The sequence below is a fragment of the Apteryx rowi genome, unplaced genomic scaffold, assembly GCF_003343035.1.
Source record: "Apteryx rowi isolate R43461 unplaced genomic scaffold, aptRow1 scaffold_184, whole genome shotgun sequence".
NCBI classification, from domain to species: Eukaryota; Metazoa; Chordata; class Aves; order Apterygiformes; family Apterygidae; genus Apteryx; species Apteryx rowi.
Window position 1 is genome coordinate 499,097 of NW_020448130.1, and position 23,035 is coordinate 522,131.

The window sequence follows — 23,035 nt, forward strand, 5'->3', positions numbered from 1 at the left end:
GCCCGGACGCGGCTCCCTCGGGGAGGGGGGGGACGCCGCGGCCCTGCGCTTAGTCACGGCGTAAATATAAATGCCCGGGTTGCTGCCCTGGGGGCGCCTCGACTTGGAAGGCGCGGGGGGGGGGCGAAGCAGGTTTTGGAACTGCCGCGCACCCGGAGGGGGGGGGGCGTGTTGGACTTTGGTACTGGGGGGGTTTCGGTTCTCACCCCCAGATCAAAGCGACGCGGGTGCCCAGTGTGTGCGCGCGCCGCTTTAACAAACGGCTTCATCAGCAATTATTTCTTAAAGCGACACTAAACAATTATCTTCAGAAATATATTTAAAAGTTTGAAATATTTATATTGCTGTTTCACTTTGTCAAGTGTTTGCACAGATAGATATATAGACATGATCCGGTAACTAAAAGCCTAATTAAAATTTGTTTAAAGCCAGGGGGGCATGTATTCTTGTTGACAGCAGCAGATCGATAGGGTAAGACAATAGAGCCCCATTATTTTACTTCCATTGACTGAACATATTGACATTTCAGGTTTGCGATTGCCTCACTGAGCATGATGAAACGCTGAAATTCACAACCCAACTGTCTGGAGTGGCACATATATTACTGTATGTCATCTCTGCCTTCAGGTTGCCTTATCACTGAAGCAGAATGGTAATGGATGGCAGCAGAGTACTTTAGAGGGGTTGGGGCTCCATCAGTTAAGAAGCTGACATGTAGCAGGTTTCAGGAGTATCTTTAATTACACCTAGAATTATGTACGAGGAAAGATGGGCCTTGTTACCTGCTGCTGCACTTCAGAGTTTACAGGCTCAGAAGCAGGATAATAAGGTACTTATATTTCATATTTTATATACACGGCTTGTTATCTTAAACTTCTGCGAGAAGAGCCCCAGGACTTCTGGCTGCGCTGTTCGCGTGCCCGCCACATTAGCCAGTGGCAGCATCTCTGCCACGGCCTCAATGCTCAAGCTGCAGAGCACCTGCAAGAGCTTCGCCCAGCGCCCAGCGTGTACATTGCATCAGGAAACAAAGAACAACTTTAAATGGATCTGCTTTGGGTTCCTCCCCCCTTAGCATCCTCCATTGACAAAGCCCAGAGAATGCAATGCAGAGAGAATAGAGTAGAATGATACATACATATATTTTTCCCTTAGTATAAGCATTGTAAAAAGAAATGTCTTTTTATGCAATATCTGTAGGTATATGCATATTTGCATATATTAATTGATGTGATTGTGCATAAATGCATTTATAAAGAAGACCCAATGACTACAGGACATCCAGTGTGCCTTATTATTTCAAAATCTTTTAGATGTTCTTTAAAATCTAGCTGGCTGCAGAATGAAACCCATCAGAGATAGGCAGAGATAGAGATTGAAATTAATTTAAAGCAGACAAAGAGCTAATATGGCAGAGCCACTAGTGATTTAACTCATTTTTAAAAGTAAGTGTAATAAAAATATAAAATGTATTCTGAGTGTGCCATCTACTCAACAATTGTTGCCATCAAGTGGACTGCTGATGCCCTTTAAGATGGTAAAAAGAAAACTAGTCCTTTATACCATTTTCATGAAAATGTTAGGTTTCTGTTTGATCAGCAGGTGCTGTTGAGCTGAAAGCCATGTGTAAATTTTCAGAAGGCCAAAAGTGTCAATTCAGAAAAGGAAAGTGATAAGAGAAAATGCAATCAGTTTTCCTGTTTTCAATTTGTGCAGGATTTGAAGAGCTGTTTTGTTAAACTGCTACATCTGCTCCAATATGAATATTGAACTACTTCCACTAAAAATAACACCCTATAATTTGGAAGCCATTGCAATCTTTTGTTAATGCAAGTGGGTTATTTAAAAAAAAAATCTATTCTGAAAAATCTCCTGCCTAATGTGCATTTTTGTTTATCGGCACTTTTATCTTCAGCAGATAAAATGGCATTATGCAATTAGGACCATATCTGTTTGGACTATAAAAATGGCACTGGATAGCTGAATGTCAGTATATTGGTAAAAGGGTTTAACTCTTACATTTAAAATAATTTTATTAAAAACTATGATTGTTTCTTAAAATGGTGAGTTACTGCTTCCTAATTGTAACAGCTATAGCTTTACTCACTATTGAAGATCTTATGCAAAGTAAAGGATGTTCAGAGTATTACAGAGCATTCTTTGGCTTATTTAATTCTTACTGTACCTGCAAATCTAAGCTTAGGCTGATCAAGGGCATTTTAGTTAGTGGGGCATTTGGAGTAACTTTTTCCATAGTTAAATAAAATGATTACATTATGCTTGAATGCATATGTACAAAAATATTCACTGCTGTAGAGCTGCTAATCCAAGTGAGTTTTATGAACCTGGAAAGCACTACATTGGTAGAACATAAATTTTCTATCAGAGGCATCTCCAGAGAAAATAGCATTATTACTTTTTAATTAAAAAAATAAATCTAATGAAAAGAGGGTTTGTTTGTTAATTTTTTGAATAAGAATCTTAATCAAGAAGTGCTCATGCACTGTTACATCCATTGGAGGCCTGAGTACATAACATGGGTAAACATGTGCCGGGTAAAATGAGAACTTTTCATTTACTTCTTTATTTTATATTTACTGCAACATAGAGAATTACCTGGTTTTAATGTTAGAATAGGTTTTGATTGCTGATTTCTAATCTAGTAGTCAGGAACTCTGTTCTTTGGCAGGTGTATATATGGGAAAGGGCCTTGGTGAGGCTTCTGTTTGGTTTTACAATTGGATTTGTAAGCTTTTTACCTTGGGGGATTTTCCTCAAAGTGATCTACAGATCAAAAATAATTAAAATTCAGTAAACTGAATTTTAAATATAGAATGGGTTTTATTGAGATCAGTGCTTGTGGTAGGTTGTCTGGAAGTCTGCGGCATGTCTTCTTTATGGTTTGTGTTCCCAAATGTAACTGTGTGCACACATGTGCATAAATTTATGCGGAATGACAGAGGGATGATTATTTATACAGATTTTATCCAAAACTCTGTGCGCTCCTGAAACATAACAAAAAGCCTCCCTCCCCAAAAGAGTGTTTACATCCTGTGACAGTCACTAGAATCAAATTTTTTAAACATGAAAGTTGTTTCCTTTCCTCCAAATCTTCTCTTCCCCAACAAAGCTAACCCTGTTAAACCTCACCTTCTGTGGGACGTATACATAGTTATAGACATATGTATGAGAAGTAAATACTACAAAAAACATAGCTGATCAGGGCAAAATGTCTGTAGCCTTAAATAGCTTGTGGTATCTGTCAATAGCAGAACTGGAGCTCAAGAAGCCCTACCTTGGCTGATTTGGGGATGTGAGACCCTTGAGGAGCTGTGTGTTAGTGCTAAGTGCCTGCGTGGAGCTGCCTCCTAACCAGTATTACCGAACAAATGCTCCATCTTAGTATGTTACTGGAGATGCTGTCTTCCCAAAGAATTTTTAAACCAAGGTGCTTCTTGCTTTGGTCATAGGATTTTGTGGTACTTTTCACTGAGGTTGTGGGGGAGTCTAACCCTAAAAGAGAGATTATAGCTTGGTATAGAGTATCTAAATTTTCTCAGCGCTTTCATGAGAGTGCTCTGTTTTCTCTGTTCTTTGCCAAAAATTCCCCATGCAGTTTTGCCGTTCGCTATTGAGTAGTTGCCATATTTAACTTCAGTGATTGTGAATGGAAATGTGAATAGAAAAAAATCCTTTCGTGCTAGCTTTCATTTTCTGTAATATGTTTTGGGATGCCTGGGAGAAAGGGTATCCTAGATGTTCAAAATATTATGAACGCATATGAAGAATTTAAGAGAAGTTCAGAAACATGCTATTTCATATATATAGTTGTTGTTCATATATGATATGGTGACTTATTCAAGTGATATATATATTTTTACTCTTCTGTGTTCTCTAAGAATTTTGCCATCTTAAAAGCACAACTGCAAGTACAGCAATGYAGTGGTATTCCAGCAATAGTATTAGTGAACAATCCCATGTTGCAACATGGTGGCACATGCTCTTCACGTGGTATTTCATGATTTCTTCAGTTGTCTCGAGAAGACATTTGATTCATTGCTGCTTCCTCTGTTAGTCCAGGCAGGTAGAGTGTGCTGCTTAAAGTAAATATCAGCTAAAGTTCATAGAGGATAATAGGTTTTTTTGGATATTAGGTTGCTGTCTGGAAAGACATAAGACTCCACCTAGTGGAGTGGAATTAATCTACAAACAGTGGCATGCAATGACAAAGTAATAAAAAGTATATAATTTATGAAAAGCCATGTTGAGGTGAAACAGGAATTTTGTCAGGCATCTGGGGAGATGGTTGCATGACCATTGCTAATTGTACAAGACTATAGTTACTTTTATAGCTCTAGGAGGCTTAAGTATGCCTGCCTTGTTAATATGTAATTTGCATAAGTAGTAGTCATTACCACTAGTCATTTTATTGTGTGATTCATTTTATTTGGTGACCTATTGAATACATTTTTAAATTTGCTGATGATGACTACACAGGTGCCCCTTTAGGTTGTGATCAAGTGTCATGTTTCAAGTAGTTTAGTCAGAAAAACCCAATCCAACCCCCCAAACTTCCCCACGTCTTTCCATTGTTTATTTGCCAGAATACGTTTTCCACCTTTTGTTTCATTTACTTCCATAACAGCAGTATCTGGCTGCTGGTTCTCCATGCCATCGTGACAAGTTGGGTGGCATATCGAGTAAATGGCTGCATAGATTTTGGTGGTCCCAGGGCTTAACATTCTCTGTTATGAAGCATCAAGTTAGTTAGGATTTTGTACCTGTACATTTCTCCCCCATTGGTTACATCATATTGTGTTACTAGGGTGGAATACAATGAAGTTTAAAGCTGGGAGGCAAGCAAACACCCAACTTGAGCAGCAAAGATACTGTCCTAAAATCCTCTTTGAAAATATTATCCCAGCATTTGATCACACTTGTGTTAGACAAGTTCAAGAAGAGAGCTGCCATAGACCAGCTCAAGCACTGACAGCGAGAGAGAGTGAAGCTGTTGCCAGAAAATGAGATGATTAGGATGCAACAAAGGAGGCAGAATGATACTACTGCAAGGGATATTTGGGAAGAGTGCTCCAAAGGAGTGCTTTCAGTGACATCCAGGTGGGATTTGTTGCCAGAGCCATTAAAGCATAGTGGTGCCAGAAACCAGAGAAAGCTGCTGACAAATTTAGGGATAATGGCACCTGGGGGTGTGCTATCAATGGATTGTAGTGCCAGGATGATTTTTTATTTTATTTTAATGGTGGCATTGCTAAAAGTATTTAAGGGTAATGTTATAGAAAGGATTTTAGTGAGTGAAGTCACTGAGTGCTAGGAACCATTAAGCAAAAGCTGTTTCATGACTGTGCTATTTATTATTTTTAAAGCTTGTTGGCAAACCACTTAATACTGGAAAAGCACACTGCAACCTGTATTAAAGCACACTGAAGATGAGCAAGGACAACATTGTACTGAATTGAATAATGTAGCTTAATTTCTGAATGTTACATGCATTTCATGTGCACCATGATAAATAAATGCAACTCCATGGGCCAGCAGAGTTTGTAAGCTGAATTGAAAGTATTGGAGCTCAGATCTTCAATGGTATTCACATGCCCATTTCTCATTGAAGATAGTGCCTTTTTGTCTAAACACCAGTTTGTGGGTCTGGACCTTCAGGTTTTCTGCACTCCCATCTTATTCCTGTGATCTTAATAGTTTGCTGGAACTGCTCTGAGGCTAAACCAGATATGGACCTAATGACAGTATCCTATGTAAGGATAAGTGGACTAGCTCAGGTCTTAATGGAAAGTGAGTCATTCTCTTTGAACTGTAAATGATGGACTTACCTGATGAAGAATTACATATAAAAGGAGAGAAAAAGTCTATTCCTTCAGTCATGATATTCTCAGAGGTTCCCATTGAGTCCATGGGGCCAAGATTCTTAAATTTTATATCCCAAGAGCTATAAAACAATGTCTGAGCCAGCTGCATGCTCCAAACATTTCCAGAAAAGTGTACAGCTACCGCAAATACAGCTACAGTAGTTTTAAGGGTGAATCAATGTATAATGCATACCTTCTCATACTGGTTGAGAGATTTATTGGTCCCATCCTCATTCCATGAAGTTCATGGGAGATTTTGGTGTTAATTTTCTTCAAAACATTTTTTTAAGGCCAGGCCTCAATGCCCCCTCCTCTTAGAGAGAGATTCTTGGCCACTGTTGTTTTTGTTCTCCCACAGCTCCTCCTCCGGGAAGAGGATGGACGGGACCTCCGTGACACTGCCGGTGGCAGGGCGTGCTCCCGAGGAGTTCACGGGAAGCAGGTGGCTGCGTTAATTGTCCTTGTGACAGAGGCCCGCTCCCAACTATTGTCCCTCCTGGAGGCAATTTAGAAATGGTCAGGAAGTGTCAGGCTAATACGTACCCGCAGCTTCACTGCTCTGTGCAATCATAATAGTTCGAGGCATGTGCCAGGCAAGGGAAACGGTGTATGAGGCCCTACCATCCTTCCTAGGTTGTGTGACTAATTGGCTGGAAAGGCTGAGTACTACGACTGCAGAGTATATTTTGTATTGCAGGTAGAATCCAGCTAAATAACAAGGAATTCTACTTAAAAAAAAAAAAAAAAAAAAGACAAGGTATTTCCCTAACATACGGTCTCTTCTTTTTTTAAAGTTGTTGATAAAAGCCCTAGGTAAGAAAACTAAAAAAGCGTACTGGGTGCATGAAATATTTCTAGCAACAATGATCCTCTTTTATCTGCTGGGTGGAGGATAGAGGATGTAAATGTATTTTCTACTTAGGCCACTGGGGTTTTGATCGTCTTTGTTGCAACTGCACTATCAGTATTCGTAGATCCCCAAATGGCATTCAGTGCTGTGCTTTTGAAAATCAGTTAGGGTCTTGCTACTTCACAGAGCTGCTTGTTAACCATTTGCTTGATTTTTACCAGTGAAGGCCCACAGCACTGCTGTGTATCTCACTGCGAGTGTCACAGCTAATGCTGTTAGCCAGGTTTGAACTACCAGTAATATTTCTTTAAGTGTCTTTCAGTGTCTACTCACTGGAAGTGACATGATTTAAATAATAAATATCACACTAGTTATTTGTCTGCCATATGAATTTCTAGTGAAAACTGAGAGCTTCTGCTCAGGTGTCCTCTTGGTTTTACTGAGACTGTTTGCCTAAATAAGGTGGGCTGCAGGATTATGTGGCTGGTGAATCATACTGGTTTCTGAATCACTCTTACAAAATATCAGCCTGAGATACTAACAATAATGAGCACATTGTGCTTGAACTTGTACGTTATTTAAAGAATAGAATCTTAAAGCAGAATATTTTGTAAAATGAATGATTTCCCATGTTTGTTAAAAAACACTTTACAATGTACTTCTATCAAACCCACTGCATCAGGAAAAATGATGTCAGTACTCTGTGAGAGTATCTGATTTTTATCTATCTGCTTTCTAAGGGTTTAAGCTCCCTTCTTTTCTGTGTGAGATCAGCTGACAACAGCAGCAACCAAATCATGTTTGCAGCTGGGCAATTACAGTAGACCCTAAGATCTGTGACTGTCAACCATGAACACAGATGCCTTCAAAGTTCTGTTTTTCTTCCATGTGGAAGTCGTTGGCATGGAACAGATGCCTTCATTTGGAGAAACCAACCTCTGGATATAATTGGTTCTCTCTTCTCTTGTCCTCTAGGGACAGTCTCTTACAGATGAAATTAGATGAGAGAAAAAAAGACACACACACACACACACACACACACACACGACATGAAACAAGAGTTTTCAGGGTTTCTCTATGTTTTGTCATGTGAAACTGTTTTACAGCTGGAAAATTTTACTCCATTTTTAGCACTCTGCACACATGATGATTATGCTATATGGAAAAAATCAAAATGTAATGGTCAAGGTGTGTTCTTAATTTAAGTATGCTTGTTTTGAACTAAGTCGAGAATATCCAATCCATATTACTTAGGTTTAAATGTTGACTTCTGCACTACCTATAGATGCTGCAGTGTCCCAGAAATAAAAATTAAAAATAAAGTGGCAGAATAGGCAAGATGGTTTGAAAAATCCAAACTTCTTTTGCAGTGACAGAATCAAAGTGCTTTCATCACCTGGTTTAGTAGGTGTTAACACAGGAGGAAAAAGTCATTTGTGCAGTAGTAGTTTGCTTCAAATTTCACCTAGCATATGGACATTCAGTTAAAGAAAGACATTTACAGGAACTTGAGTGGAATTAGTCTGATGAACATCTGTGATGAACCTTTGCTGAGAGTCCTGTGGTAGGGTGCATTAGAGATTGTTTCCTCTTACTGGTGAAAGCTAAAATGGGATGATGCTAATGGGACTTATGAATAAGAGAGAGGGGGAGTCTGTTGACTCTGTCCCCATCACAGGCTTTTGTTCCCCCCATAGGTGTAGCAGCTACCAAACTGTTGCAGTTTGTGTTCTGGTGTAGTAAAATAAATGAGTACCAACTTGGGGTTACTTAAATAAACTCAGTTGTGAGCTGTGACAGTTCAGCCAGCGCTGTATAAGGAACGGAGATGTCCCTGGGCAGGTGGGTACTTCCGTGGGAAGGGTGCAGCAGGCGGCTGCGCCTGGGATCAGCGAGTGCCAGGGGATAAACCACCGCTGGTGGTGGCTACGAGCCTGGAGTGTGTCATCTCTGAATGCTTTTTCTTTCTAAATCTTTTTTCCAGACATAAACTTTGTGGTTTAAAGTAAGAGTCCAGTTTAACCACCAGGTGTAAAATTTGTTTAGGCAGTTATGTGGATTGGCTGCTGAACTGTAGACCTGTGGTTGCTTGAAGGTGCTGAATCTTTGGAAGAGGGTAGGTCCTGGTAGCATATCAATGACCTGAATCCTGAGTTCAGTTTTCAGATTTGAATCGCAATTTCCGTATTTTATGTGAGAAGTTTACTACTACTGTAATTTTGCATTGCTGAAAGTTGAGCAGAAATGTCACCAGCAATAAACACCAACAGGAATTATCTTGGTCCTGCCTTGGTCTTGGTAGTTGCTTGATGGAACGCAATCTGCATTTTAGACACTTGATGTAAATAGATAACTGCAATGTGCTGTGGCCCTTTATTTCTCACTGACACCCATGAGGTGTATGAGTGGAGGGCATTTATTACGATTTCCAGTAGTTAGAAGGAAGCCCAGAGGAAACTTCACGTTTTAAACTAGTGGCTCTTCAGCTTTTATAAAGGAGTAGGGAGTATAAGACTCCAGTTTTGATTTGCAGAACTTCAGTGCAACAATGTGCTTTTAGCATTGTATTTCTGAAGAACCACATATTAAGTTAAAGGAAAAATTTAACTAGAGAAATGCTTAGGTGATGAAGGGATTTCTGGCAGTAACTAAGAAGTGCAGTAATGGTTGATTTCTTTTGAGGCTGATTCTGATATTTGTAGTCTTTACATCCTATTAATTCTTTGAAGATAAGCTGATACAGGAACTATTTGCCAGGGCCAGTGGCTCTTCTTCTTAAAACCTTGGCTCAGGTTATATCCTCCTTCTCTCCATATATAAGATAAAAGCACTGTGAATATGAGGTTAACTGAATTCAAATAGAAGACTCTCTCGAGTTATTGCATTCCTTAGAAATAAATACATTTCTCATATGGTTGAGATTGATCAAAAAAGTATTCTGTATGCCAGTGATTACATTCCCATCTGTGATTAAGGTTTTCTGTCTGCATCTGGTTTTCACATTATATTTCTGTAACAAGAATCCTTTATATGGCAGAGTTCACTTTCTGTATTTTCTATTAGCTGCAGCTTGAACTACTGCACGGATCGCAGATTTACACATGTGGTTTTCATTACTTCATACCATTGAGAAAAAGTAATATTTGTTTGGGAAAGTATGTTTTTCAAAATTTCCATGGTAATACAACATGTTGATCCTTTTCTTTAACACTCTTGTAAGACTACAAGTTATTCAAGGCATTCTGCTTTCAGTGGAGTTCAGATTTTAGACAATTTTGCATGTACATTCCAACAACAACAGTTTACAAATCAGGAGGCAGAAATACATTTAAAAAATAGGTTAGCATGGAATGGGTATGGCAGAATGCATCCATCACTTTGGAGAATGTGGCATATAGAGAAAATGAACTTGGGGCTGAAACAAAGGAAGAGGAGTAAGTTAAAGTGATGTCTTCATTGTAAAGTGGACGACAGATGGGTACTTTTTTTATTTTTTTTAAGCAAGATGCTCCAGATAACTTGTTTTTGTACAGCAAGAGATTTAAAAATCTTTTACCAGCCATGAAAAGGAGTATGCCATTCAGTAGACACAAATATTAAATTGTTATATGTTACATAATTTAACATATTTGATCACAATTATTTCTAGTGGCCAAATTAGTAAAGGTTAACAAAACATGAATACATTTTTACAGATGGCTGCTATATGTAATTCTGAATCCAAAATATGATGTTAATTTAATGTTCCACTGTAAATCCATATTTCAACCAGATTGTGCTATCGTCACTCAGTAGAAACTTAATGTTTAAATGATCTCAGTGAAATTAGTAGGGCCACTTGGTCAGTAAAGTATATTTCATTATTGGTAGTGGCATGAGATTCTGGCCAGAAAAATCAGAGCAAACAATAACAAAAATTTAGGAAATATTGTATGCATTTATGGAAATGTAAGGTGTTACGGAAAAGTTTGAACATTTGAAAAACATATATAATTCATGATAAGGCACAACTGAAAGGTAGTTTTTATTGCCTATATGTGAATATGATGACAACTACAGAGTTGCATAAACGGGAATAAAAACAATTTTATAAAAGTAATTATTGCACCCAAGGTGGGGAACCCTAACCATGTTTTGGAGATTATTTTCCAAATGCCAAAGGCGATTGTGTCATATTAAAAGCTTAACAGTTGCCAAATGCTGGGTACAATCCTGCAGTCCTTGCCTGTCCCTCATTTTCCTTGTAATGGCTAGAGCTTGGGCTTGTGTCAGGGCTGCAGAGAAATGTCAAAGAGCCTACATGCTGCAGAAAGGCCTTAAAATGATAAACTCCTTTGTCCTCTAACCTTAACATATAAAGTTTGTTTGGCATTGAGGAGGAGTACTTTTTCGAGGAACAGTTTTTGGCATAGATACGAATGTGATCTTGTGAAAATACCCTCGGGTGATAGATACATTTTTTGCGATACAATCTAGTCTAGGAGACAGTTTGGGCTGGATCCTCGGTTAGATGCATGCAGCTGCGACCAGATCCTCCTGCATGCTTAACTTTATGTCCTGAAATACCTGAACAGTGGATGCAGATTGAAGCATGTACGTAACTGCGTGTGCCTGGCTCTGAACAACTTTCTGCCTTGACGTAATTATGAACCCCTGAAAAGCGTAATAATGTCTTGAAAAACGTGACAACCCTATAGTATAGCCTCATACTAATTATAAAGGATTTGTGTAACCCAGCTAAACGTTTTGAGTAGATTTTGGAGCAGGACAGAAGTTGCCTTTTCAAAAGTGGGATGATGATGTGTAAATATATCAATACCTTTTTGATCTCCCTTTATTGAAATTGTTTGCTTTTCTCTGACTTACAAATACAAAGTGGTATAGGGTTGTGCAATTAAAAGGTCTCTATTTTTAGTAAGCCTGTTTGTTTAATAAATTATTCTCTAGAGTGTCTGTTGATCCAGGTAAAGTATATAATATTTTATTTTATATGAATAAGTTTAAAAACAATGATTTTTGGAAAATTAGTAATAAGGTGTTCTCATGCTAGACTACAGATTGTCCTTACTTTATTGCCCTCTATATGTCAACTACTTTAAATGGGCACCTTATGAAACAGACTTTTGTCCAAGAATTAATACAGTTTTAAAGTACTTCCTTATATTAACTAAGAAATTGTGGGTAATTGATTTAGAATGATAACGTTTCTGTCTTCCCTTTTTTATTTAAAGGATTGCTATTATCATGCAAATGAAGGGGTGTGGTACTTCAAACTGGCTGTGATATGTGCTTCTTTTTTTTTTTTTCATTTGTTGTTGTCAATAGAAAAGATTGATCTCTGGGCTGGTGAACATAATATCTGTCCCAGTCAGAAAAGGAAAGAGGAAATTAGCAGAGCGATTGGTGGAGAATGATATCTGTCAAAAGAAACACTTGGAGAGCACTGAGTTTAGTGATAGGTGACTGCCGGAAAAAAGGGAACTTTGAATTTTGTCAAGGTAAGGAACAGAACAATATTTGATTTTGTAATGTACATACTTTTTAGAAGTTATTTTGAATGACTGTGCCTTGCCATGTAAACTGTAATTAAAAAAGAAATCTTTCGCTTTAGCCTCCAAAGCACCTTAAATCAATCAAGGTGTTGTCTTCATTTAAATATCACTGAAAGTGAGTACAGTAATAACAATAAAATCCCTCAGTCATGACTTCTCTAAAACCCTCCTTAGCCTATGAATACATCTGTGTGTGAAAATTTTAACTATGGTTTTGTATTTTTGATGACATGGATGTTCTTTATCTGGCATATAAATATTATTTAGCGGGGCTGTAAAAATAGTAAAGTTCAGTTTATTGAACTGTGAATTGGAACAGTATTTGCAAACAGGTTAAGGGGCAGTTACAATTAGGTTTGCAAAATGGTTGTGTTTGCAATTTAGAGGAAACTTCTGGTAAACTCACTGCATTGGGAATCTGTGATAAATTTGATTGAGATGATAGTCAGACTAGTTATTTCTGTTTCTTAAACAGAAAGGTCTTTACCATACTGGAAGAGTACATCTGCTGTGACAAAACAGAACTTCTAGTTAACTTGCAACTATTATTCTTGTCTTTACTGTACCTGTATTTTTTTCTCCTAAAGTTGTGTGGCTAGAAAGTGAGAAAACTCCTAAGCTGACTTTAAATACTTTCCAAAACTCTGATGCTTTCCTTTTTAGTGTTGAACCATTTCTCCTACAACATCATTTTTATAGAGTATGATATCAAAATAAAGTGAACAAACCAAGTCTGAGTACTCTAGACTATAGTCCAGTTAGTTTTGAAAGCAACTAACCCTTGATTTCAGTGCTTTGCTCTGAGGCTGCTGCTCTGTCGGCGCAGTCTTTCCCAGGGAGATTCACCACGGTTCGGAGAGCCAGCAGGAGGCTCTGCTCAGCACTGCCAGGGACAGCTCTAGAGCTGAGGTTTTGTGCATCATGTGAACATACTTTTTAAAATTTAAATCCTATTAAAATGAATTTGGATTCCAAATCTAGTTCCTAGCTCAAAATAAAACAAGCAAATGCTTCTCTGGGATCTTGCTCTACAAGGCGGCATTGGGAAAGAATGAATGTTTTTAGCAGAGTTACCTCTTCCATTTTTATTTTGCTAGTTTAAAAGTAGGTATTTTCTGACTAATTTTCCTCTGTTCTTCTACCTATGGTCTCTTTTTCAAAGTGCAATGGTACCACATGTAAGTGGCTGTTGGTTGTTTTTTGTTTCTTTTTTTGAAATATAGGTCTTCGTAAAGTGTTTGAAAAATAAATAAATAACAAAATAAAGATTTCATGCCAGAAGCATGCAGTGATAGCATAGTAACGGTGAACTTACTGTGGTTTATCGCTAGCAGAGAACATGCAAGATAATGGAAATGTGCTACAACTTCAGAGAAATGCATGTTTTTTAATACTGTTTATTTCTGTTAAAAAGAGGGACTGAGTATGACTAAAATTCATTTCATCCTAATAAAGCCCAAATGATCGTGTTGCACTAGTGAAATGTTCATAAATGGAAGGGAACAACATGATACCCACTGGGCAGGTCAGGTTGAATGTGGCACCTGGGCGTAGGCACATCCTTACCATTTTAATGTTGCTGTATGCTAAATGAGCCACTTACCTGTGCAGCCCTATTAGTGCAGCTTTATACAAAAAATAGCACATCCTCTCTACAGGGTAACTTACAGAGTTAACAATAGTAGTATAGTTTTCACCTTGACAATGAAGAAAATCTGAAACTACTTTGTAACTATTTATAAAAGAGAAAGAAACTGGTAGTGGTTAGCAATCCTTAGGTCTTTGGCCGTTCCCATTTTGGCATTTATTTGAAGCCCTAAATCTGGATGTATGTGTTTGTCACACGTTTAAAGATTTTAGTCAATAATCTTAAATGACCAATAAGCTCCACGCTGAAATTCAGATGAGTAATGTGAATGAGGTGGCCAGCTTTCTATGAGTGTCTTTTGAAATCCGGTGAAAAGCTTCTGTGATGTTGCCCCAGATCACTTTGCCCTTTGTATGTAGAGCAACTTTCAGCTCACTTCCCTGGACAGATTTCAGTCTTGCTGAGATTGGAAGACACCACCTTTTTGAATGACATGATGAAAGCTGTAAGTTTCATTAAAAACAGAGATAGGTCAGAGCTGAAATTTTCCCGCAGAAATGTCTAAAGTCATCTTGAATTAATATGGATTGTGCTGTGCCCGAAAAGATTTGACTTATTATTTGAAACCAAAACTGAATAAAAGGCCAAATAAAAGGTAGTTGAGTCTGTAGCCTCCTTAAAAGCGATGGTCTCCTGTAACTTTAGACTGTCTTTGCTTGTGTGATGCCTTTCATACATCCTCACCCTTGTTTTGCTACTGCAATGTCTTTTATTTTTCTCAGTTTTCTTTTTTTATCTTCATACCAATTGCTTGCTTGCTTATATATCTTAAAGACTGCAGTTTAAATAACACCCCCCCCCTTCTAATATATAACAGATGTAAAAGGGTTCTTAGGGACGAGTGTATTATAGACACAGGATTGTCATTACACAGCTCACAATCAGATTTTCATCTGTTCATGTGGTGCACACCTGTGGCTTGCTGGCATTGTTCTTGATTGGAGTGCGAGCGATCTTAATGAGAAACAAAGACTGAATGACAAGAAGAGACTGCACGGCACACCCGGGTTACTTCACACATCGTAAGAAAGTGAAATTCTAAATATGCTGGGTTTTGAGAGAACATGTTGTGATGAGAGAGTGTGCTTGTGGGACTTTGCAAAGAGAACCAGGTCTTCTTTATGGCTGGCTTGCAAAAAATGCATTTTTCTCTGCAGGTCAGGTTGATTTGGAACAGTTGAGAGTGGTGACCATTTTCTTTAGCTTACTTTCTGAGCCAATAAGAATATACTGGGCAGGAATCCAGCTTTTGAAGTACAAAGAAAATAACCTATAATCTATATAAAACATTGGCTGATGGGGAAGAGAGGAAATTTACAGAGAACAACACGGTTTGAGAATAACTGTGTTAAAAGTAGAATATAAGAAGAGTGTGTGCATGACATTTAGTTATTTTAATTTRAAAATATAGCCTTTAAAACCCCGGAGATGAACAGACTATCAGCTCTCTCAATATGGCATATTTATTAGTAAACTGAAACAAACCACATTACCTAAAGCTGGAGTTCCCTTTTCAAAGTGATTTTCTGAGTTTGCAGAGTTTGGCTTTTCTTTTTTTCCTCTTGGTAATAACTGTGGCTCTGATAACATTAATGGGCTTTGCCCCACATGGCGCTGTGAGTGTATTGTACCACTGCTCACTGATCCCAGGTCAGTGTGATGCGTGAAATCAATTTATTTGAATCTCTTTGCCGGTATAGGAATTTGGCAGCGTGCCAGTTGTTTTCATTTAATGCTCTTTGTGTTGAACACAGACAAGCAGGCAGGCTTTTGTATTCCTCTTTCCTTTGGTCTCCCTCTTTCAGCCAATATTCTATTCTGTGGATTTGCAGAAGTAAGAATATGTTACCTTTTTTAAATCATTTTGTTTAAATAGTATTTAAAGAGCATAGAAAATAGGTCAGTCACAGAGCAATCTGTGTAGGGTTTTTACAGAATAGAGGTGGTAACACCTGTCTTTCCCTTTTTAATAGCTTTTGGGGGAAAAAAGCGAGGAAACACTGGACTATTTTTGCAATGCCTACTTCTATGATTTATATCTTCTTGTAAGACAAAGACTCTCCAGTCATGATTAAATCAGCATAATTTTGTTTTTAAATAAATGAATCTCTGGCAGTTGGTTGGATGAATCAGAAAGACTTTTCAGAATCTTTTTCATTTGAGATAATGACCTTAATGTAAGCTTTAATTTAGGAATCCCTCGTGGCATCTCTTCTTCCCTTCTGTCCATTCCTCCCCTCCCCCAGTTACTTAATATTTCGAATGTATCAGAGAGTAGGCATTTCTTTCCTTTTTCTTCCTTTTTATGAGAAAGCAGCAAGGCATGTGGAACAGAGCAAGTAATTTAGCCCTTCTTAAATAGAAAAAAGAACGGACAGCGGCGCATATTTCCAGGAGGATTTGTTTCAGAGCCTGGTACGGGGAGCGGGAGAGCCGGCGAGTCTGTTGATGCTCCAGGCAGTTCTTGCGGAAGTTGCTATGCAGAAGCATGGAGCCGCAGCACAGGGGTCAGCCTCGAACACATCGGCCCCGTTTCCTTGTTTAATTACCTGAAGAGCAAAACATCCAGACTGAGAGTGTGTGAAAATCCAGTATCTCGAGCAGCAGTTTGCTGCTCTGACATCCTGCAAGGCCAGCCCTGTCTGCGCACCAACGTCAGGGCTGGTTCCTGACAGCGGGCTATCTCTGCCGGGCCGGGGTTCCTTCCATTCAGGAGGTATTGTGTGCAGGAGGGTTTGGTCAGGAATTTGAGGTTCCTGCCGGTTCTTCCAGCCCGGACAACGCTGTGACAGATAGGCCTGATTTTTTTTTTTTTTTTTAAGAAAAAAAAAAATTGGCCCTTTTTAGTCCTTCCCTTGTAATTCTGGCATTGGCATAATACTGACTAAAACAAAACCTGTTAACTCTTTCACTTCTGAATTCACAGTGTTTTCCTTTCACTACATTGTTCGTTCTCCCCTTGCTTAACCTCTGATTTTCAGAAGTAAAATCTGAGGAGCAAATTCTTTTGGATGGAGTTTATGCTATACAGCAAATAAACTTTTGAAAAAAAATTTTTGTAGTAGTACTCATCTCATTAATGTAATCATCGTATTTGGCATTTTAAGTTTTTCATTCTCAGCATGCTTGGCAACATTATTTTTATTCACCCAAGGCAGAACATTTGTTCTGACATGGCCTGTTAAAACAATGGTGACAGTTATAAACACTTCCATTCTTACTGTGATTTTCTTAGATGTCCAACTTGGTGTTCAATTTTAAAACACTGGGATAGAGTCAGTTACAGTCCTTGCTCATGTCCAACTGTTTGTTGAAATAAAAAACTACACTAAAAACAAAAGGAAGTTTCTCTGGAATAAGGCTGTGATGGTGCAAACACTTCGGCATGGTGCTCAAGTATGGCAGGATCAAGGGTCAGTGTGCCCTGCTCAGCGTGAATGAGATGGGGTTTATGCATGAATAAAATTTTGGCCCTCATACATGTAAAGTGTCCTTTGGGATGTAAAATTCAAGGTACATGATTATAGCTGAAAGATACTGAAAGGTATGTTTAGGTAAAGGTATTGCATATATTTTTAAGTGATGAAGAATTAGAGAAAAGTATGATTTCTTCTTTGAATTATATATAAAGAGTATGATTTATTTAGGTAATTTTAATGATCTACTTTACAGCACAGCACTGCTAACAGTTGTACTGGCAGAATTTAAGATCACAAGGCCAGGATCAAGTAGTGGGGGGAGGGAACTTATTAATTTGGCTTTGCAGCAAAAATCAGTGTAGCATGTGACTGTTGCCTTTATTGTTGTGGGCAGAAGCAAGTCCAGGAAAGGTATTTGTGGTTATAGGAGTGGAGAAGAGAGAGCTGAAAGTTAACTATGGTTTTATTTTCTTTTGTGCTGAGGGCTTTAACTCCAGTCTGTGGAGTTACACCTATAGTTGTGAAGGACATTTTCATGTGATAGTCATTTGGGGTACTTTGGTAGGTGGGACTGAGATTGAGCAGTAACTTCTACTTTTCTTGCTAGTATTTCCTTAGGATTTTGTTGTACAGATTTAAGGGTATACTCCCTTTCTTACACACATACATTAACTACCATTACCAGAATAGGGTTTTAGGATACTCTTCATTAAGAGAATGTAGCCTTCAGTGGATATACACAGCTGTGAGTAAATGATAGTGTAATGGAACCAAAAGAGTCATTATGATCTATTGTGCAATAATCCTCCATCTAAGAAGGATTTTCAGGGAATGGTGCAACAAAAGAGCTGTTATAGTGTATCAGATCGATAATCATGATCTAATAAATTCTTAAATATGTCCATAATCCTTCACCTTTAGAATCAGGACCCCTTTTTTTCATTATGAACTCCTAATGCTACTTTGATATAAAAGGGCCTTTAAGTAAATGTGAATTACTTAAACACACAGTTTTAAATCCCTTTATCCTACCATACTGTAAAGAAAACATAGTTTAAATAAGCATTGCTTGTATTTAGAGGGTGAAAACAAGACTGTTTATCCACTTTGGTCAGTGTCATGTTCCTGTAGGGTTTGTACATATATAGGACATTATGTGTGTGTACAAAAGTGCTATTAGTTAAACCTTTACAAGTCACATATGTCTTGTCCCTCCATCCATTGTTCTATATGTCTTTACAGTTTTTCAGAGTTCCCAGTCTAATGAACTGTCCATGTCCTCTAGCTGACCAGTGGCCATCTGAACCAGCAGAACAGTAAGAGAAATTTCACCACTGATGCATAAGGACAGCAATAACCACTCTTTCTTTCCTCCCACTCATCAGATGTCTAGCTCTTCTTTGAAAATAGCAGAAAATGATAGGCCTTAATCATGGTAGCCACCTCAAAAATCCCTCAGAGATAATGGCTTTGGACCAACATTATGTTTGAAGCTGAAAAAAATATTTAGCTTGGGCGTCTCTGCGAATCTCCGTTGTGACAATCTTGCTTAAGAAAAGTTCTCATGGATAGCAATCCCCAAGCTGGTTAGGGCTTTATTAAAACTGGCACCTTGCATTGTGCCCAAACACTTACTGCTGCTTTTTGCAGATGTTCTCCTAGTGTGAAGTGGTGTAATTTGCTCTTGGTATGAAATTCCACTTCATAATCACCTCTGCATTCTTCGCTTGCTTCTGTTCTGAATGGATGCAGCTAAGCACCATGTGGTGTACAACACAATTAGATAAAATGGAATGATATTTAAAGGCCTGTGTTCCTAACGGCTCCTCCCTGTTCCTAAAGAAACAAAGATTTTGTATGTTAATTTTCCTTAGCTGTGATAGGATTCATCTTGGTCTTACAAAAAGTGCAAATCTTATGTCCATCCACTGTGCTTCCAGGGGCACGGCGTGCTTCCTTTCAGATTGCACAATATTAAGGTGACCGCATTCTGGCTGTTTTTTGTAGAGGAAACTCAACTTAGCACAGTGTTTATCCCTGAATGTTAGTGCAGTGCTAGTTGGTTGTTGATAATACTTTTTTGTGTTAATTACTTGTAACGTTTTATGGTAGTACACACAACTTCAAATTCTGGTCATGTAGTGGATTGGGGAAGGCAGGCGTGTAGAATGATGAGGAGATTGCTACCTAATTAAGGACATGAGTGGTATAGCAGAGAGAAGACAGAGGACACTAAACAAATGAGTAAGAAAAACACGAGGGAAGACATAACTAATGAAACAAAGGGAAGAAAAGGAATATTTATTTTACTAAGACCCGTATTTCCCTTGGGTCACTTATAAAAGGTGTTTACCTTTGCATCATCAAGTGTGAATGCGTCTGCGCACTGATTCTGCTGTGTTTCTAAAGGTTGCATTAGACCACTTCACTTGGTAATACTGCTCTGCCATTTGTCAATTATAGGATCTGCCAGTGGGTTGTCCTACTACAATTGTGAGAAAACTCATCCATAGCCACTTTTCTGTTAGGATTTCCTAATTTTCTTCATGAAAAAGGGTGCCGCCCTGCCTTTATGCCATTAGACTTTCTCATTCATCAGGAAACTTAAAACATTTGATGAGGAAGTGGCTTTCTCACCTGGCTCTGAAAAGAAAATAATTTAAATGGGGGATTAATGCCTAGCTGTCCTAGATGTGCTTAAATATTTATTTACAGTGGCTCATCCATTGTGCTTCTGAAATTATTCAGTAGTTGACCGATGTAGTACAAACATAAGGTATTAATAGTGAACACTAACGTGCTTTACAATAGCGCTTCCTGACACTACTATGTTTATAAACACATAACAAGACATGCAGAACTGCCTGGTCTCCAGCACACTATAGTGGAGGCCAGCGTAAAGATTTTGATGTCAGATATAAGACTAAGCTTTGTTTTCTTAAAGCTTGTCAGTTTGTTTTACAAGCACAACCTTATCCTTCTATTGTTGAATATGTGTAACTATATATACATATATATATACACCCATACATATACATATGTATGCTGTTAAATAGTATTTTGTTGAATAATATTCTGGAGTTGTTTTCACTTTTTTGAGTGTATACGATGAATATTGTGGTTAGCAAATTCCTATTGCAACTGCTCTGTAGCACAATAGCTTTGTATCGAGGCCTATTTGAACAAAGCTTTTGTTTGATTATAAACGTAGTAAATAAGTGCAAATTGATCAATATATCACAAAAGAGTGAAGAAGGGAGGTCATATCTCCATAAAAAAACATTTTTTCCCCCGTTGAAAATGGCTGTATGATCATAAATGTTTTGTATTGCTGTGTATTTGCTCCACCTGGTGGATTTTCCTGAAAGTGTTTTTAATGCTTGCTAATAAGGAGAAACTGTCTTTAATTAAATATAGACTATATTACTAAAAGTAAAGACAACTTTTTAATTTTTAGTAGCCATAGCATTGTAAAAGGCAGATTTGGGAAGGAAAACATTAAAATTATATATTTCGCAAAATTATATATTTCACTTGTCACGTTGGTCATTACAACAATCTCTACGGAAGCGTAGCATTCCAAACCAATGGATGGCAACAGTTTATGCTTGGACTCATCTAAAGATTAGTAATTAAAAAATCCAAATGCATGGTTTTTGAGGTTAGACATGATCAGCGAAAGAGGATTTGTGTGCCCTGCCTCCCCCCCAGATATGCAGTAATTAATGAGCTCCTCTGATAAGAAGTGGCAGTGCTATTGAAAAACAGAGTTACTGCACTGAAGTGTTACTGCTGTACATCGGCATAAAATCTGTCTGTCATTAACCTAGCTTTGCAAACATTGTTTTCTTTGGAATTCTGAAGGACTTGGTTATGCTTTGATCATCTCATTGTTCTCCTTAGGTTATTTTTTTTCCTTTAGAGTGTAATGGCTCCCTAACAGAAGGTGAAGTTTAGAAAATAGTGTCTCCATATGCAAGGGATTTGGAGACCTTTTTATTGTCTTTAAAAATGTCATTCATAGTCCTCATTAGCATTTATTGTTGCAAGCGTACAAGCAGAAAATGTGAAATTGGTATGTCATGAATAGCTCCACAGAGCTCTAGAGCCCTGAAATTTTGCCTGCAGTGTGGTGTGGGGCAGGCATTGAGAGAAAGCTGTCCAGATGGCTGCCAGCACAGAGCAGAGCTGCAGGTTTTTGTCTCTGGTGCTGAGAGGAGGGAAAGTTCACTGGAGCATACGCTATCACCCTTTGCGTTTTAACAAAACTAACTCGCCATCAGTCAAAATGGGGAGGTGGTGACACTGAAACAAAAGTTTTCAATATAATGTAACAGTCCTTGTCAAATGAATAAAATACGTTTAGTTAGTGTCACAAATATTGACATGTTACAAAGAAAAATGCAAGACTTGAATTTATTGGTAGCGGTAGATACTCCTTCACACAAATATGCTCTCACATTATCTTTATTATGAAAATCCTGTGCATTGAAAAGACATTGATTAGAGGTCAAAACTGGGGTTAATATACTACAGCAGGAGGAGTTTCCTTGCCCATGTTAAACGAGCAAGCACTCTGAGCTTCAAATCAAAAAACATTTTGGATCCTAAAATATGACCCTAGTTCAACAAGCCCCGATATTATCAGCCAGGCTTCTCCGGGTCACACAGAATGTCTTCTTTTTCCTGCCTGTGAAATGGCATCTGTGGTATTTTGTTGTATCCTTTCAGAAATAATATCAAATCTATATCAAATTTTCTGAAGTGCGTCAGTGATGTTTATGCTCAGATGCTTTGGTAATTTCCTTTGAATACACATGATGATAGGAATTAACAGTCTATTCTGATTTATTTTACCCACATTATAGAAAATATTTTATTTTAAAAAAATACTCAATGGAAGGTTTGTTTAGCTCAGCTCAAGTTAAAGAAAAGGACACCAAAACAATACAAATATGTGACTTTGTGTGAGTGCTCCTACTAAAATCTACATATGGAGTGAAAAAGCATGCATTTTTTAAGAACTGAAGCCTATGTTGGCCCTTCTACTCTGAGACAATTATATTTTTGGTAGAACTTATCTTCTCCTAGGATAGATCTTTTTGTATACTTTCCTTATTTTGAAACCTAACATATATCTGAAATACCATCGAGGTTTCTGACCACTTTCAACAATAATGAATTTGTTTTTATTTTGTCTTGTTTTGATCAAAAAGAATAGAAAATAAGACTAGACCTGGATTGCCAAGTTTGTTCCACTGCCAAGGTTGCCTCTTCTTAGCAGATGACTTGAAATCCTTTTTAGAGGACTAATTTCTGATTTTACTGTTGAAATAACTTTAAGTTTTCTTAACTCAAAGGAGAGATTAAGGCTTTGTCACCTGCAAAGAATTCAATCCAGTATTCCTTTAGTTAGGACTAGGGGGATAACATGATGAACAGTTTCTCTTCTTTCAAGAATACTTTTTCCCAGTTTGGTGACTGTAGCTTTCAAATGTCAAGTATTTGTGTAAATAATCTCAATTAGTCTGTGTTTCATTGAGCTATGTATGTTTTAAAGGTCCCATTTGTCTTTTTTCAGAAGTCCAGAAAGCCTTGCCAATAAGGAAATGCTTAGGGAAATATTTAGTGTTGTCTGGCAAATGTTTTGTATTGCATGTATTAAAAGCTACTGTTACAGATAA

The 23,035-nt window shown here is 37.9% G+C and overlaps 1 protein-coding gene across 11 annotated transcripts in view; it reads left to right on the forward strand.

The window, feature by feature from the left end:
- The window catches only part of RUNX1T1 (RUNX1 translocation partner 1), a 116,513-nt gene that overhangs the window by 7,791 nt on the left and 85,687 nt on the right, over positions 1-23,035 (forward strand). For 4 of the 11 annotated variants that reach the window (XM_026061719.1, XM_026061718.1, XM_026061717.1 and 1 more), the window contains one exon: positions 12,058-12,230. The exons of 2 other annotated variants lie outside the window; for them this stretch is intronic. In XM_026061719.1, coding sequence (XP_025917504.1) covers positions 12,143-12,230 — 88 coding nt within the window. In that variant the 5' untranslated portion in view covers positions 12,058-12,142. Of the gene's footprint in view, positions 1-172; positions 830-11,256; positions 11,326-12,057; positions 12,231-23,035 lie in introns of those variants that run through there. 5 more of the 11 variants (XM_026061715.1, XM_026061723.1, XM_026061716.1 and 2 more) reach the window with 5 other exon arrangements.